We start from the raw sequence: 17,141 nt of genomic DNA, 5'->3' as shown, positions 1-17,141 counted from the left end.
GAATAAAAAGTTTTTAGTAAATAGAAATAATTAAAAATAAATAAATAATTTAAATCAATAAAATAATTTAAGACAAATAAGAAAACTGAAATTTAGAATAGTTTAGTGACACCTAAATTTACATAAATAATTGAGAGGAATTGTGTAATACAAATACTGTAAGTCCAAATCCCAGTATTTTTCCTCTTCACCATACAATGCCTCCCAACTTTAGCAAGTACTTCCTCTTCAAATGTGAAACCTAGGTCCAGACTACCAGTTCTTATTGCTGTTCCTTCAAAATTTTGAAGGATAATATCATTCAGACAAACCAAGAAATTTTTAGCAGTTATGCTTTTGGCAAAGTACCAGCTCCAGCAGATGTTTTTTAAATAAAATTTTATTTAATTATTATGTACTTTTTAAAATTAATAGAATTTATTTCCATTTTTCTCAGCTCCATCCTTCCCTCCCCACACAATAGAAAGCATCATCCAGCAAACAGATATAGATAGATAAACAGTCAGACAGAGAGAGAGAGAGAGAGAGAGAGAGAGAGAGAGAGAGAGAGAGAGAGAGAGAGAGAGAGAGAGAGAGAATGTCTGGTGTTTCCCACTTCTCAGTTTATTTTCTCTGGAGGTGAACATTCACAAGTAATTCTTCAAATATTAATCTGTAGCTGTTTATAAAGTTCTCTTGGTTCTACTTGTTTCACTCTTCATTATCTCATTCAGTTTTTTCCAAGTTTTTTTAGATTAATCTGCTCATCATTTCTTATGTGACAGCTGAATTCCATCATAATAGATACCATAATTTGTTTAGCCATTCTCCAGTTGATGGAAATGTCCTTGATTTTCAGTTTTGCCAACACAAAGAGAGCTGCTATAATATCTTGGAAAATATAGATTCTTTTCCCTTTTGCCTTTTCTGATCTCCTTGATAAATAGACATGGGTATGCACAGTTTTAAAGCTCTCTGGATGTAATTCCAAATTGCTCTCCAAAATGGTTGGATCAGTTCATAGTGTCACCAACAGTGTATTCACGGCCCCACTTTCCCACATTTCTTCCAACTTTTGTCATTTTAGCCAATCTGATCAGAGTGTGAGATGATATCTCAGAATTGTTTTGGTTTGCATTTCCCCAATTAGTAGTGATTTAGTGATTTAGAGCATTTTTTCACATATCTATATATGGTTTTGATTTCTTTATTTGAAAACTGTTCATATTTTTCCCCATTTATCAATTGGGAGATGGTGCTTATTCCCATAAATTTTAGACAGAAGACCTCTGAGAGACCATCTATAAATGTTTCACCAATTTTCTGCTTTCCTTCTAATCTTGGCAATATTTGTTATATTATTGGCAATATTTTGTTATATACAAAATCTTTCCAATTTAGTGGACTCTAGTTATTTAGCTCTGTTTTTATTTGCATAAAAGTATTTTATAATATGTTCATGTAGTTCCTGGGTTTATTTTGACAGGAATATTCCAAGATATTTTATTCTATCTGTGGTTATTTTAAATGAAGTATCTTTTTTTCCATTTCTTCTTGCAGGATTTTGTTACAGAAGATATCTTAATAATTAAAATACTTCATACAAAGTTTATGACATATACTTCTTGAATGCCTCATTTATTTCTTATTTCAGATGTCATTCATATTTCTACCTCTCATTTTTATCTTCATTCAGTTGCTCTCCACCATGTTTCTCCCTTTAGATTCCTGGAATTTATCCCATGAGTACATTTATGAAACACAAGTACATAGGATTATCTAATTTCTCTTTGTTGGTGAGAATGTCTACCTATTACAGATTTTCTAATTTTTTTTAAGGTATAGAATAATTTCTCTTGATAGAAATCACCTTAGTGCCTTATATGGGCACTTGTAAGAGTGCAAAGTCAAGTAGATAAGACTAGAATATATGAAATTGAGTATAATATCTGCATAATCCCTTGGTTGAAATTGTGATTTGGTACTATTTCAGCTCCCCAGAACCCTTTAGTCCCTTTCAGAATGTGCATATGTGGCCTGCCTCTCTAGATCTCTGCTCATATGTCAGATCCCAGGTAGGCATTCATGGCTTCTAACCCAAATCTTCTATTGTAAGCCCACTGCATTAGTGGAAAAAGTCTCCGTCTAGGATTCCCCATGACAACCCCTCACCTTGTATTTTGTGCCTAATTCTACCTTGTTTCATTTAGTCTAGTATGCAAAATGTCATGCTTATAATTTATTTAGCTTGCTTGCTCCTATTTCCATTAAGTTTCTAATCTCCTTCCTACTTTCCTGTGACCTACATGACCTACAAGAACACATACATAAAATAGCAAAGAACATTTACTAGAGAGAATTTAAAAATAAAAAGATATGGCATCAAAACATCTAAATGACAGTTGAATTATTAACTTATGGAATTATGAAATAGGGGCAGGAATACTCAGTTCTATGGGTTATTATAGGAAAAGACCATGATGGCAGCTGAGAGTAATATTTCAATTACAGAGACAAATGGCATAAATTGGGGAGGTACAAAGGCAGATGGAATAAAGATAGGGATGAGATGGTGGCAGTTTGGGAAAGTGAATGAGGAGGAATGAAAGCACAGAAGATCACTCATATAACCTTGAATTGGAATTGAGAACACTGAGTGTTATGGACCCAGATGGAGATGGGAAAGTATGTGGGTGATGAGGGAGGTGGGAGAGTTTGGGTCTCCTTTTTATAGTTTTGGTAGAAGACAGGCTAACTTTTATAGATGCCACCTCAGGACTAGTTCATTAAAATATCTATATCTTCTCAAAATTATCAGCAACATTTAATGTTCTGTTGTTCTTACTGATAGTACTGGAGTCTATCTCAGATCACAGAACCAAAAGGACTTGAAGACAAGGCCTAGATGGCTTTTCTTAATTTAGCACATAGTCTCAGGATATGATATTTAGTTAACATTTGATATAGTTTGCAAATTAGGCTCCTTTGATCCAAGGGACTTCTAGATTTCCCTTTGTGATCTTACTTCCTGCTATTTTTATTGACCATTGACTACTTATAAATTTATTATACCAACTAGAAGTGGGGTGGTGGTCTGGATGATTAAAAAGAGATACAATCCTAATTCAGGAGTCAATCTATGTGAGATGAGAAACAAAGGAATATTAATCTATGAATCTCCATTTTGTTAGTGTATGAGGCAAGATCTTAAGTAACAGGGTATAATAAGGAACTTCTGGGACAAGATGGAGGATAACTTGAGTGACAGGAATGTCAGTTGAAGACCTTGGAATGTGCCCAGGGTGGAATGAGCCAGGGCCAGAAGACAGTTGGAACCACCCTATAAATACCCAGGGACAACAGCAAACTGGGTTTCATTTTTGTAGAATTTCTGGGAGGACAGTGGATTGGAAGGAGGGTAGGAAGATTAGTGTGTAATTCTTAGACTATGTTAATGTATTAGTTTATTAGTTTCATTGCTAACTAACCTACACTATACGTCTGTCTGACATTTCTATTGACTGTCCTATTTGAACATTTATAACTATTTTACACTGTCCCTATGCTAGCTAGAAAAAACTAGAGCAGATTGAAGGAAATCCTAGAAGAAAGTTAGGTCTTTATGTAATCTCTATCACCTTTGAACAATTCAATTCAGACTGCTTTATTTAATTGCTTCTTTCTTAATTTACAAAAGACCCATTGTTAACATGCATAGTATTATTCAAGATCTTCAAGACCTGGGGCTACCTGAGAACTGGCTGATTAACTCAACACTGAAATTTGTAACAGTTTGAAACAGCAGTGTCCCACAACTAAGTAAATGTCTCCAAGAACAAAAGTCTAAGGTTTTGTCCATAACAATTAGCAACCAGATTAAGGAATGTCATATTGTTTGTTAGCACTGTGGTTGTGTTATTTTATACTTATTATTGTTACAATTAAGAATAATTATGCAGATAATTAAATTATTGTAGACAGGAAATCTTAATGCTTTTATTAAACATCCACAAGTCCCTTTCTTTTAATATTATTAGGTTTGGGGGGCAGCTGGGTAGCTCAGTGGAGTGAGAGTCAGGCCTAGAGACAGGAGGTCCTAGGTTCAAACCCAGCCTCAGCCGCTTCCCAGCTGTGTGACCCTGGGCAAGTCACTTGACCCCCATTGCCCACCCTTACCACTCTTCCACCTGTGAGACAATACACCGAAGTACAAGGGTTTAAAACAAAACAAAACAAAAAAAAAAATATTATTAGGTTTGGGGCAGAAAACCTCCTACTCCTTTCGTATCTGCTTCAGAAAGAAGAGTTCCAGTCCAAAGTCTGCCTTCAAATTTATCTAATTGTTTTCTAATTCAATTCAGAAAGCATTATTTACTTATCTTTAACACCCTAACCTAGAATACTAATATTTAAAGTGAAAGGGCTCTTGAAAGTATATTATCTGTTTCTTATTGCTTGTGGTAAGCAGTTCTTACAGAGAACTGTCCTCAACAGCCAGGAAGACAGGTATCCAAATCCTGCTCCTAACGCCTAACACCAGGGGGCCTCTCACTTAAACTTCATAAATGGGTGCTCCATAAGGACTTGAAATGAATGAATTACATTCGAGGGGAAGAAAGGATTGTGTGAAAATAACACTGAAAATTCTGGGTCGGGAAAGAGAAGAAAAAGCGATCTCAGGTTGCCAGTAGCAGTCAACAGCATAAGGGAAGTCAAAGAACCCTTCCGAACCTGAGTATCTTAAACTGCAAAATTAGTTCATTAGGGGAGCCGTGATGTCTCTTCCAGCGCTAAATTAATGATCTATGTTCTTACCACTCCACAGATCTAATTGGAGGCAGGATGGCGCCTGTAACAGATAGAAGCAAACGTGCATTTAAAATTCTACTAGTAGTTTTTAATTCCACTTTGTGTCACAGTCCGGAACGATCTAAGTTCCTTACCTGAAGTAAATATGGCAACAAATCTTGGGGCTTGCGGGGGGAGGGGTAAAGGGGTAGGCGGGGAACCGGTCACATAATAAAGAGTGTCAGAATTTGCACCCAGGTCCTGGACTCCAGATCCCGCAATTCACCCTTTTTTATTGAGTAACCGTGGGTAAAAACCCTGGCTTCTCTGTGCCTCGGAGTCGAATGAAGCTTTTTTTTTTTTTTTTTTTTTTGTCTAAATTTTCCCGCCATAAAGTTAAATAATAGAAGACTATAGCTACATAGGGAAGCAATTTTCTTAGGTCACAGATCTCAACCCGCTACGGAGTGGCGGCTTTCAGTGAAGGAGCAAAGACGCTGGCGGAGACCAGACAATACTTAAAGACCTCAGATCTGCTGAATAGTGGACTCTAGCATTTGAGCTCTTAAAGTGAATTTTAAGTAGAATGCTTAGGGATCCCGCTCTTAGGGACTTGATGTATCCACCCAACGTGTAGACAGCCAATGAGCAGCTCGAGAGCAGGGGCGGAGCTGGATGGCGCGGGAGGTTTGAATTAGGGAAGCCTAGAACCAAACCAGAACTTCTGGCTCTGGTCCTGTGTGAACTTGTCTCATTAGATAGGTTGCTGGGCCCGTAGCCACGCTTACTCTGCTCCGGGTTTTGCTTGCTTCAGTGTGAGGAGAGATGGGGAGCTATGAGAGAGGATAGTATCTAAACAGTTTTTCTGCCTGAGAGGGATGGCTGGTTTATCTCTGCCATTGTCCCTTAAATACAATGGGGACGTCAAATTAGCAATCCACATCTCGCGGGCTGCTATGTGGAAAATGTTTTCTAAGTCTTTAAAGTGCAATGTTAATAAAAGCTGGAAGTGGAACAAATATGCGTTCTCGGTTTTTAAAAAAAATAAAAGAAATTGACCAGGGAAAAAAAAATTGAAGAAAGCGCCCTTCCGGTCTCCGGGATCTGGGAGTTGAGGAGGGGAGTGAATAGTTCTTAAAATTCGTAAAAAGGACCCACAAAAGGTCCTGGCCCCACCCCCACTCTCCCTCACTGGCTCCTGCTTCGGTCATCACCAAAACGCGGAAAAAGGAAAATTCTTTTTGCTGTTGAAGATCAGGAAGACCTTTACGAGTTTCTGCGCACGCGCAGTGTCTTGGGTCTGGAGGGTCCTTGGGCCAGGAAGCAGGAAGCGTGGGCAGCTCCAGGCTGCATTATGGCCGCCCCGGGTCCCGCGACTTCCCCGCGCCCCGGGGGCGAGCCCATCCTGAAAGGTAGAGACCACGGGCTAGACCCCCTCTTTCCCCTCTTCTCTTCCCGTCCTGTCCCACAAGTCTTCTTGAAAACCCCCCAGATGTCTGGTCGCCGGCTCCAGGCAGGGGGCTGGGAAGTGGAGGCATTGGGGAAAGGACTAGGGTGGGAGTGGGGGGGGAGGAGGAGGGAGCTTTAGGGAGGGAGGATTAAGGGTTCCGCGAAAGGAACGGGAAGACAAAAGGGTTTGTCTCTTCTGACGCAGATCGCGGCCATGTCCAAGTTATTAAACTCTGTGCCTCAGTTTCCTCATCCGTCAAATGTGAGAGATGGTCTAACCGGGTTGAAAAGGAGGAATCAGCTGAGTGTCAGTCTAGACAAGGATTTAGAAATTGGAGTAGGCTGAAATTAACCCCTTCGATTTCTCTTCTCTTCCTTCTCCCGCGTTCCTCTTGCATCCAGGCTTCTCCATTCAACTCTCTAATTTATCCCAAATACAAAGAAAAGAGCGCTGGAGAGTTTGCAGTTAAAGGACTTGGGTTCCAATTCAGGCTTTGCTACTTGACTTCCCTATGTGATTTTTTTTTCTTTTTTTTTTTTTAAACCCTTACCTTCCATCTTGGAATCAATACTGTGTATTGGTTCCCAGGCAGAAGAGTGGTAAGGGTTAGGTAATGGGGGTTAAGTGACTTGCCCAGGGTCACACAGCTGGGAAGTGTCTTGAGACTAAATTTGAACCTAGGACCTGTCTCTAGGCCTGGCTCTCAATCCACGGAGCTACCCAGCTGTCCCCCATGCGATCTTAAGCAAGTTCCTTAACCTCTCTTGGCCTCAATTTCTCTTATTTAAAAAAAGGAGTTGGGAAAAATAGACCCTTAGCACTACATTATTGATAGTAAATTTTCATTAAGCACCTCCTGTGTGCTCTTTAAGCTAAGGGCTAGGTACTTGGGAAGACAAATGAAAACAAAAACAATGCCTAGGGAGTTTATGTTTTGTTGGGGAGAAAGGAGATGTGTATACTTACTTACTAGTGAATGCAAAATGTATACAAAGTAATTTCCTTCCATGAGAGCATTAAAAGGGAGGATTAGGGAAGACCAAAGAGGTGACACTTGAGCTAGAGATAACTTGAGGCGGAAAGGATCTTTCTAGGAAAAGGGGCCTTGGTATATAAAGGCCAAGATCCAGTGATGGACTGCCCTGCAAGGAGAATAGCAAGTACAATAGGTCAATTTGTTTGGAAATGTAGTTTATGGGAGGGGAAGTAAGGTGAAGTCAGTCTAGAAAGATTGGTTGAAACCAAATTATAATGGGCTTTGAAAGCTTATGTAGAGGAGTTTGTATTTTCTTTTAGAGATAAGTGGGAATCATTAAAATTTCTGGAGCTGGGAGGTTACAAGGTCAGATCTGTGCTTTACAAATACCAATTTGGCAGATTTGTAGAAAATTATATATAGGAAAAGACAGAAAATGTGTGAAGGGGGGCCAGTTGGGAGACTTTTACAATAGCCTGAAGGCCAAAACCTAGATGATGGCTGTGTGAATGGTGGGAAGGATACTAAAGAAAGAGATGTGGAGCTAGAATGCAATACTACTTGGTAGTTAATTTAATATATGGGGACAAGAAAGAGTTGAGAATGATTCTGAAGTTTCAAATTTGGGTGCCTGGGTAAGATGATGACTCCTCAATTCTCAGCCTCTTATTTCTCTGTTTTATATCTCCTAAATCAGTGATGGGCAACCTTTTGAGCTTGGTGTGCCAAAATTTGCCAAAAAACCAAGCATAACTCGGGTGGTGTGTCACTTCGAGAAAAAAACATTATTTCGCGATATTTATGGTTTAAATAACAAAAATGTATAATTGTAACATGTAACTGTATTTAATAAACCAAAATAGATAAATTAATATAGGTAGAGTTGTCATCTTTAGTGCCCAGAGTGTCTATACTACACTACAGCAATGTTTTATCCTCGGCATGTGGCCCCATTCTTCTCTGTATGTGGCCACATGCCACCGTGTGTCATTGAAAATGACTATGCATGTCAGTGGTAACACATGTGTCAGTGCTAACATACATGTCATAGGTTTGCCATTACAGTCCTAAATCCTTAGTCCCAGAATCTAAAGATCACAAATACAGAACTGGAAAGGATCTTAGAGGTAATCTAGTTTTAACCCCTGTATTTTACTGATCAGGGAACTGAGTCCCAGAAAGATTAATTTATTTTCCTGAGGTTATACAGGTAACAGGAAGGGAACTTCCAGCTTTATATCCATAATTCTGGTACTAAGGAGAAAATGAAAGTGCTGAAGGGATTGAGAAGAAAAGTAGGAGCTGATGAATTAGGCAATTAAAGGGCTGAATGATTTGAAACTCAAGTATTGAGAAAACTGAGAATCACATTCCTACCAGCAATGGAGAATCTATTGAGGGAATGATTAAATCAGAGAATTATTTGGTTAAGAGTTTTGAAGAATGGAGGGACTTAGACTTCAAGTGGCAGTTTTAGGGGTGCCAAGAGCCGAAACTTTTCTTACATCCTTCAGACATCTTCCCAACAATCTCTTTGTTTATCTTGTCTCTAATGAAGATGTGAATAATCCTTTCCCTTGCCAAGGACAGCACCTTTACATGCACTCTTGACCCTATATGGCCTTTCCTGCCTCTTCCAGCTGTTTGCCTCCATAGTCCCACTCTTTAATTTTAAACTTCCTTTATCTAGTGATCTCTCTGCTACCTTTATAGGTGAGTATGTCTGTTCCTACCTTAAAAAAAGAAACAATCTATTGATTAATACACACACATACATAGGTACATTAACAGATTGCCCTCCCCATTAGAATGTAAATTCCTTGAGGGAAGTAACTGTTTTTGCTTTTCTGTATTCTTCTCCCTTCCACATTATGTGTATAAACACACACACAGCCTCCACTTTCTTTCCTTTCTACTTTATCACTCAATTGAAAATACTCTCTTCAGAATTATCAGTGATTTCTTAATTGCCAGTTTGCCTTTTCCCAATCCTCATCCATTTTGACCTCTGCATCATTTCATTTGACATTTTTTCTCATCTCCTAGATATTCTTTCTTAGTTTTCATGATTTCCCATTATCTTGTTTCTTCTTGTACCTGTCTGACTTCTTTCTGCTGTTTTTATCTAAGCCTGTTGTTAGTTCCCAGGACTATTCTGGGTCCTTTTCTCTTTTATTTTTATACTATCTCACTTAGTGATTTCATCAGCTTCCAGGGATTCAGGTTTCATATCTGCAGATGATATTCTGTAGGCATTTCAAACTCAGCATATCTAAAACAGAACTCATTATCTTTTCTACAAAGCCCAACACTCCCAAAGCTGTTGAGGGTATCCAGATTTACAATCTTAGAGTCATCCTTGATTCTTTACTCTCACTCCCTCCACATGTCCAAAGATACAACAAGCTTTTCTTAAATCTTGTTATATATACCTTCATAAAATCAGTTTCTATCCAGTTACATAGCCTCCACCCTAGTTTAGGCCCTCATCACCTCTCACTTGGGCTTATACTATAGTCATCTGATTTCTGCCTCTACCTCCTTCCCACTACATTACCTTCAGTTATCTGTCAAAAAGGTATTTTGCTAAAGCATATATCTGGCCATGTCACCCCACTCCTCCTCTAACTCCTTTCAAATATAAAGCCTTCTATTGAGCATTTAACTTGGCCCCTCTTCACCTTCCTGGGAGTTCTTAAGCTTTTATCCCTTTCATGAACTCTATGAACTTTCATGAACAGGATCCAGTCGGTGTCTCCTTGCTATTCCTCAAATGCAACACTGTTTCTGGTCTCTGTGCATTAGTACTGGCTCTCTCTCCTCACCTCTGTGTCCTAGAATTCCTGACCTCTTTCAAGACTAGTTTATGCACAACCTTCTAAACCAGGGGTCGGCAATGTATGGCTCTCCAGCCATATCTGGCTCTTTCTGCAGGAGCCATAAGTCAATTTTTTTCAGGTGCTGTTACAGGAGTGTGCATTGTAAGCACTGTACGGCTCTCACGAAATTACATTTTAAAAAATGTGGTGTTTATGGTTTTCACAGCCAAAAAGGTTGCTGACCCCTGCTCTAACCCTTTGGGGCTCCATCTCCCCAGCCCAGATTTTCTTTGTATCTTATAAGTACTAATTATATGTTACCTTCCCCATTTACATGTAAACGCCTTGATGGCAGTAGCTGTTTCTACTTTTCTTTTTATTGTCCATATACAATAAATGTTGATTGATATGCTAACATTTGCTCCCCTTTTCCCAGCCCCTCCTTCCATCATACTCAGCACAACTCTCCTAGGTAATTGGATAGTATCATAAGATTAAGAGCTGGAAGGTCATCTAGACCAATCCATTTATTTTTCAACAACTGAATCCCAGGCAGGGGAGAGGAAGGAAGGGAAGGAAGGAAGCCCAAGGTCACACAGCAACTAGAATTATACAATAATAACTGTTTCCATTCTATGAGCTCTCTCCCTACTTTTAGCCCCAAACACTTATCTTTTCAAAGGTTCCGCTTCATGTGACCTGCCCCTTTCCCTACTCCACCACCCTCCCCCCATCACTTGATTCTACTTTAATAATTAAGGGTTTTTCCATTTGGTATGTTTGTTGTATTGCTTTAAGCTTTAGAAAGCAATTCTTTTCCTCACAACAGTTTGGTAATAAGGCCCGCTCTGTGATCCTGTGAACATATAACTATTCCTGTTTTACAGATGAGTAAACTAAGGCTGAAAGATACATTGCCTAGTTTTTTAGTTTGTAAATTCTAGTCAGCTTCAGAAAATAAATCCTGACTCATTTTTTGTTTTCTAGGCCAGAACTCTTTTCATTATGTTGTATCAATGGAATATTGTGGTATAGCTGAAAGTACACAGAATTTGAAATTGGGGGCCGCACTTAACTATATGATTTAGGTTTGTGTTGAGGACTTGACAAAGAAGAGACCTTTTAATATGTCTTTCTATTTGTAGGATTCAGTGGAACTTTGACAATGACAAAGAGAATTCATTAATCTCAAGTATACTAACTTAACAGACATCTAAGTGGGTAGAATCCTAGGCCTGGAGTCAGTAAGACTTGAGTGACCTCAAACTTGAGCTGTATGACCCTAGACAAGTCATTTAACTAATCTCTGTTTGCTTTAATCCACTGGAAAAAGAAATAGCAAACTATTTCAGTATCTTTGCCAAGAAAACCCAATGGACAATGGTCCTAAAATTCATCAAGAGTAGGACATGACTGAATGGACTGAACAATAACAACAAAAAAAACCAACTTGGTTTTGTAGGGGATTAGAAATGAAATACCTAAGAAAACAAAGGCTCGAGCATTTTATTAAGCAGTGAATGCCAATTTCTTAACAAATCTGGACTAGGCCCTTTCCTCAACTTAGAGCTGGACCCCCAAATATATGGGGAGACAAACTTCTTACATTAAAAGCAAACAAATCCAATTAATTAAGAGGAAACAATATAATGCTAGGTAATCTGATTTCTAATTGGATAAAAGATTAAGGACTACTTGTTGGAAGCAGGAGAGTAAACAAATATAATTCCCTGAATTCAGAAAAGGGGTATTCTCTTCCCTACCCCCTAGGTGCATGGAATCAATACATGATTGATCAGTATAGGATTAGATAAGATTTGTGGATTGCTTGAGGTGTACAGTTGTGAGAAAACTCTTTATATCAATCTTTAGATCTGATTGGGTTTCTGGTCAGCATAACCTAGGTCCTATTTAAGAGTTTCTAAGCAATAGGTAGAGGTTATCCAATTTCCCAGCCACACAGGGGTAGGTTTAAACAAACCAATAAGGTTTTCTCCCAGTTCTCACAATTGAGTAGCATTTTCTCACAAGACAGAAATTGGACTAGATCCCTAATTGACTAGCTCCAGAATTGAGAAATAAGATGGAATCACTAAATTACCACAATTAACTACTAGTGATCTAATCCCCTTAATTCCCTCAATTCTCACGTCTTTTGAGGGGCTTCTTTGTAATGGGAAAGACTAATGTCATTGTGACAGTGGGACCTAATACAATCAATCATTATACAAGTACACTGAGAGCACTTAATGGGATTCGAAAATAGGAAAACTGGGGGAAGTATAAATATCTTCTTTGTGCCTAAGAGAACTTATCTGATTACCTTTTAGCTTAGGATTGTTTTTAGGTTTTAATGTGGGTTAGTGGACAAAATGTTAGACTTCAATTCAAAAGAACTGTGACACATAATAGGAACTCAGTAAATAGTTACTGAACCAAATTGTATTGAAGACCTCAGTTAGATTCCCTTGCTCTATTACTTACCAGTATATGTAACTCTGGGAAAATCACTTAATTTCCTTTAGGAGGTAGCTTCAAAACAAGAGTGAAGTTGTTGCCATTTAAATTCTTCTGTAAAAATTAAAAATAATCTCATGTGATGCTGATTATATAGAAAAATTGTTTCTGAAAGCCTATTTTCTTTCTCAGAGCATATTCATGATCTGTGCATGTTTGGATCAAATAAGTAAATGAATTTTATAGTTAAACTTTTTAAGGAATGTCAACTTCTTACTGATAAATCTTTTGCTATAACTTGTTGAGCAGCAGAATGATTTGCACACCATGTTTTCTCTCTGTTCTCTGGTGAATTTGTTAGTCAGCATTGAAGCATCCAAAAGGAAAGCTTTGAGGAAAGAGAAAGGAGCAAAGGAGCTGAATACTCCAACAATTAGATAATCAACCTCCTAATAATTGGATTCTTTCTTGAGTATATTCTAGATAGTAATAGTAGTTGTAGTTCAGGTGTTTTTTTAGTCATATCTGACTTTTTGTGACCCCATTTGGGGTCTTCTTGGCAAAGATACTGGAGTGGCTTGCCATTTCCTTCTCCAGCTCATTTGACAGATGAGGAAACTGAGGCAAATAAGGTTTAAGTGATTTGGAGCTCGTGTCTGAGGTCAAATTTATATTTGTGAAGATGAGTCTTCCCAACTGGAAGCCTGACACTCTATCTACTGAACCTCTTAGCCACCCATATATGTTAGGTCATTTGGGAAATAGGATTGGCTATTACACAAATCAACATTTTGATCAATTCATATGACATTACTTTAGCCTTACTGGCATGGGCTTACCATTGACACACCTGGCGAAGACATTTAAAAGGCAAAAGTAAGCATCCTGATCAGAAAAGGGATTCACTGAAAGTATTTTGAAATCTCTGGGGGAAGAGGCTGTTTGTGGAAGTATTGTACAGTTCATATTATATTTTTTTCAGATGTTGTTGCATATGTTGAAGTATGGTCATCCAGTGGAGTAGAAAATTATTCAAAAACGTTTGTAAATCAACTTATAAGTATGGGAGCGAGAGTAAGTAAAATTAATTACTTCTATTATCATCATTGTGTATCTGACACTTCTGTGATCTCTAATGAAAGGTTCCTTTTTTTCCTGTGCTATAAATTACTAGTGACCATAGGATACAGAAGAGATCAGATGGTAGGGGGACAAGTATTGCATAGATTATAGGATCATAGATTACAAATTGGTAAGGAATTTATGTATCTTTGAATCTCTCTCCCTCATTATAAAGTATTAAAGCCCAGAGAGGGGACACAGCTTGCTCAGACACCCAGTTATAAGTAGCAGAGCTGAGATTAGGATACCAAGGCATATTCTTTCTATTGTTACTAACAACAGGTATTTTATGATAATTCCAAAAGTATTATCTAGAATTTTTCATTCCTAAGGAATTTTATAGTAGCAAGTAGTTTAATGTAACATATCAATCAATCAGTTTACTGTATTTATTAAGTGGCTAGAATGTAGCAAAGATTTTACTTGGATAAAAGATATAAGGATACAAAGATAAAAAGATAATATTTATGTTCTCAGAAGAGCAGAGGAAAAGATAATACAATGTAATACATATATACATACAATATATAAAATAGATAACAGATACAAGGTAACAGAGGAGGAGAGAAGGAGACTATATTTGAAAAACTGAAAAAACTTGGTGCTAAAGGTGAGGGGGCATGATTAGACTTGTGACTAGGCATATACCCTGTGCCAAAATTATTTTGGCAGCTTTGTGGGGGATGGTTTGAAGTGGGAAGACACTTGAAGCTGTGAGATCAACTAGAAGGCTACTGTTATAGTCCAGTCAACAGATTATGAGGGTTGAAACTAGAGTTCTACCTGTATGAGTGGAGAGAAGGCTGTGTGTAAAAGAAGTGATTGGCCATGTGGAGAAAATGACAGTGAGGACTTAAGGATAACACTGAAGTTATGAACAACAGTGATTGGAAAGATGGTGGAACTCTTGTTAGAAATAATTGGTTTAGTGGAAAATTTCACAATCTGTCCTTTTCATCTTGTGTTACTGTGCCATAAGAAATGATGAATTGAGAACATTTATAAAAACATGGAGAGTCTTACATGAATTGATAGTATGAATTAAGCAGAACCATAAAAACAATTTTTACAATGACCAAAACAATGCAAATGGAAAGAACAACCAAACCTTAATTTAATGCTTTGTAATTAAAATGACAAGGCTTGTACCTTAAGAAAAAGAGGGAGGCAGGGAATTTCCTTTTCTCTATTCTGCTGGGTTCACTCATCCCCAAATTCAAAAGTTGGAAGGGACTTCAGTGGCCCTCTAGTCAACCCATATAGAAAATAATCTCTGCTATAATATACCCTCAAAGTGGTTAGACTTATGAGTCTAAAATATTTTGTGCACATAAGACTTGGTTGATATATTATTTCATTTTAAACAACTCTCCCCCCCCTTTTTTTTGTTACAAGGGATTATTTGCTACATAGGGAAGGGGTAAGGATTTTATATATATATATAATAAATTGATTTCAGGTTAAAACTAAGGCTATCAAATGAAAATTTAAAATATTAAAAATGCTCTCTTTTGCAATACTTTGTAAAAGATTTCTTAACTCATTCTCTTCTTCCTCCCCCTCCCCCCAATGCCTATACCTTCTGTCTTGGAATTGTAAGTATTGATTCTAAGGCAGAAGAGCAATAAGGGCTAGGCAGTTGAGGTCAAGTGATTTACCCAAGGTCATACAGCTAAGAAATCTCTGATGTCCCAGGTTCTTCTGAATTCAGGCCTGATGCCCTATCCCCTTGTGCTGCCTAATTCCCCTGTCTTCTGTCTTTCTAAATGGACCTTTTATATTTAGGTCAAATACCCAATTTGAGTTAGTGTAGTAGGTTGGTCTAAACTAGTTTTCCCAAATTGTTTTTATAATTCATATTCTTGGATTTATCAAATGTCTGTCTCTTATTTTGATTGCTTACCTAGTATATTGCACTGATCTGTTTTTCTCTTGTATAGTTTAAAGGAATGATTGAAATGTATTTTGTTCTGATAAATTTATAACTTGAAGTACTAACTAATAACATTTTACATTTTCTCTTGTGGTTCCATAGGTTTCAAAAACTTTTAACAGAAATGTAACTCATGTTATATTTAAGGAAGGCTATCAGAGCACTTGGAACAAAGCACAGAAGTATGGTGTAAAGCTTGTTTCAGTCTTGTGGGTTGAAAAGTAAGTAATGTTTAAAACAGGATTTCAGAAATACATTTTTTTCTTTTCCAAGCATAAGATATATTACATTTCTTTATAAAATATATTTGCTGTAAAATACATTTGTTGCAAATCTGTCTACTATTCTGCAAGAGCATTTCAGTTCATTCTGATGACATAGTATGATCATTCCAAATAAATTTAATCTTAATTTTGGATTTTAATTTTATACTCTTAAGACTGGCATAAAAACATTCTGCTTCTTTATATGAATTTCAGAGTCAGATCAGAATAGTATTTTTAAGACTTTTCCACTTTATAGGCAAAATTTGCATTTTGGCCTTTGAATTTCTCATCTTAACAAGAAGCAAACCTGCCTTACCTTCTTTTCAGTTCTGTCTTAGTATTAATATCTTAAGAAGTGCAAGTACCATGTTTTATTTATCCATGTATCTCACTCAGTACCCAACAGGTTTGAATGAAGAAGTTGAGAAAGGGTGTTAGAAATGCTTTGACAGCCTGACAACTTCTTACTTAACTACTACTGAATTCCCCTGAGAATCACAAAACATATCTGATTTCTTTATCCTGTCTTTTGTTATTTAGAAATGGTTTTGTTAGCTCACCTTTATGGAACCTTTAAAGTATTGTAAAGTATTTCACAACATTATCTTTCTTTATTAGAATAAGAATACATAGGTTGCTTCCTATACATCAGTTTGTATGCCAGTACACTCTGTTGTTTAATTAGAATGGGAAGGGAAGAAAAAGGAGTAAGTTTTTTCAGCTAGCCCAGAAGACCCTAGGGAGCCTAGAATTTTATATTAAGATTCAGAATGGCCAATTATACACTATGGGGATAGATCTTTAGTGAAATTCCAGGAATGGGGTGGACATAAATGCTATTCCCTAACTCCATGGTTGCTCCTGGGCCAACAGATTGGTTCCATGACTGTGAAGAATCATGAATTGTTATGAGTAATATCATATTAACACCAACACAATGATGCTAATTCACCTGTGTTTTTTATATGCCATAAACACCTACTATATATATGCCAGGCATTTTGCTAAGTAAACACTTAGCAATATCTCATTTGATCCTCACAATATCCTGAGAAGTTAGTTGCTGTTATTATTCCCATTTCACTTTTGGGAAAACTGAGGCAATCAGCAATTAAGTGACTTGCCTAGGGTGTCTTGAATTCACTTCCTCTTTATTCCTTCTTTTTAGAATCTCTAGCTTCTTTAACTCAACTCAGTTGCAATTTCTTATCTTTGTTTGCTTTCTCTTTTCTTTCCCAAAATTACTTTGTCCATTCATCCATTTGCCAGCTCCTTGCATCTCCTAAAATGTAAGCTTTGTGACTGGTGAGGCTATTTTCTTTCCCTCCCCCCCTTCTTCCCCCCCTCCCTC

At 37.5% G+C, this 17,141-nt stretch overlaps 1 protein-coding gene across 1 annotated transcript in view; it reads left to right on the top strand.

Annotated features, from left to right (window-relative positions):
* The first annotated feature begins 6,103 nt into the window (after positions 1-6,103).
* The window catches only part of MCPH1 (microcephalin 1), a 306,661-nt gene continuing 295,623 nt past the window's right edge, over positions 6,104-17,141 (top strand). The window contains exons 1-3 of the mRNA XM_044663596.1: positions 6,104-6,179; positions 13,452-13,543; positions 15,627-15,745. Of these exons, the coding sequence (XP_044519531.1) occupies positions 6,122-6,179; positions 13,452-13,543; positions 15,627-15,745 (269 nt within the window). The 5' untranslated portion in view covers positions 6,104-6,121. The remainder of the gene's footprint in view (positions 6,180-13,451; positions 13,544-15,626; positions 15,746-17,141) is intronic.

Source organism: Gracilinanus agilis, chromosome 2 (genome assembly GCF_016433145.1).
Source record: "Gracilinanus agilis isolate LMUSP501 chromosome 2, AgileGrace, whole genome shotgun sequence".
Taxonomy (NCBI): Eukaryota; Metazoa; Chordata; class Mammalia; order Didelphimorphia; family Didelphidae; genus Gracilinanus; species Gracilinanus agilis.
This window is presented reverse-complemented; position numbering and strand designations above follow the sequence as displayed.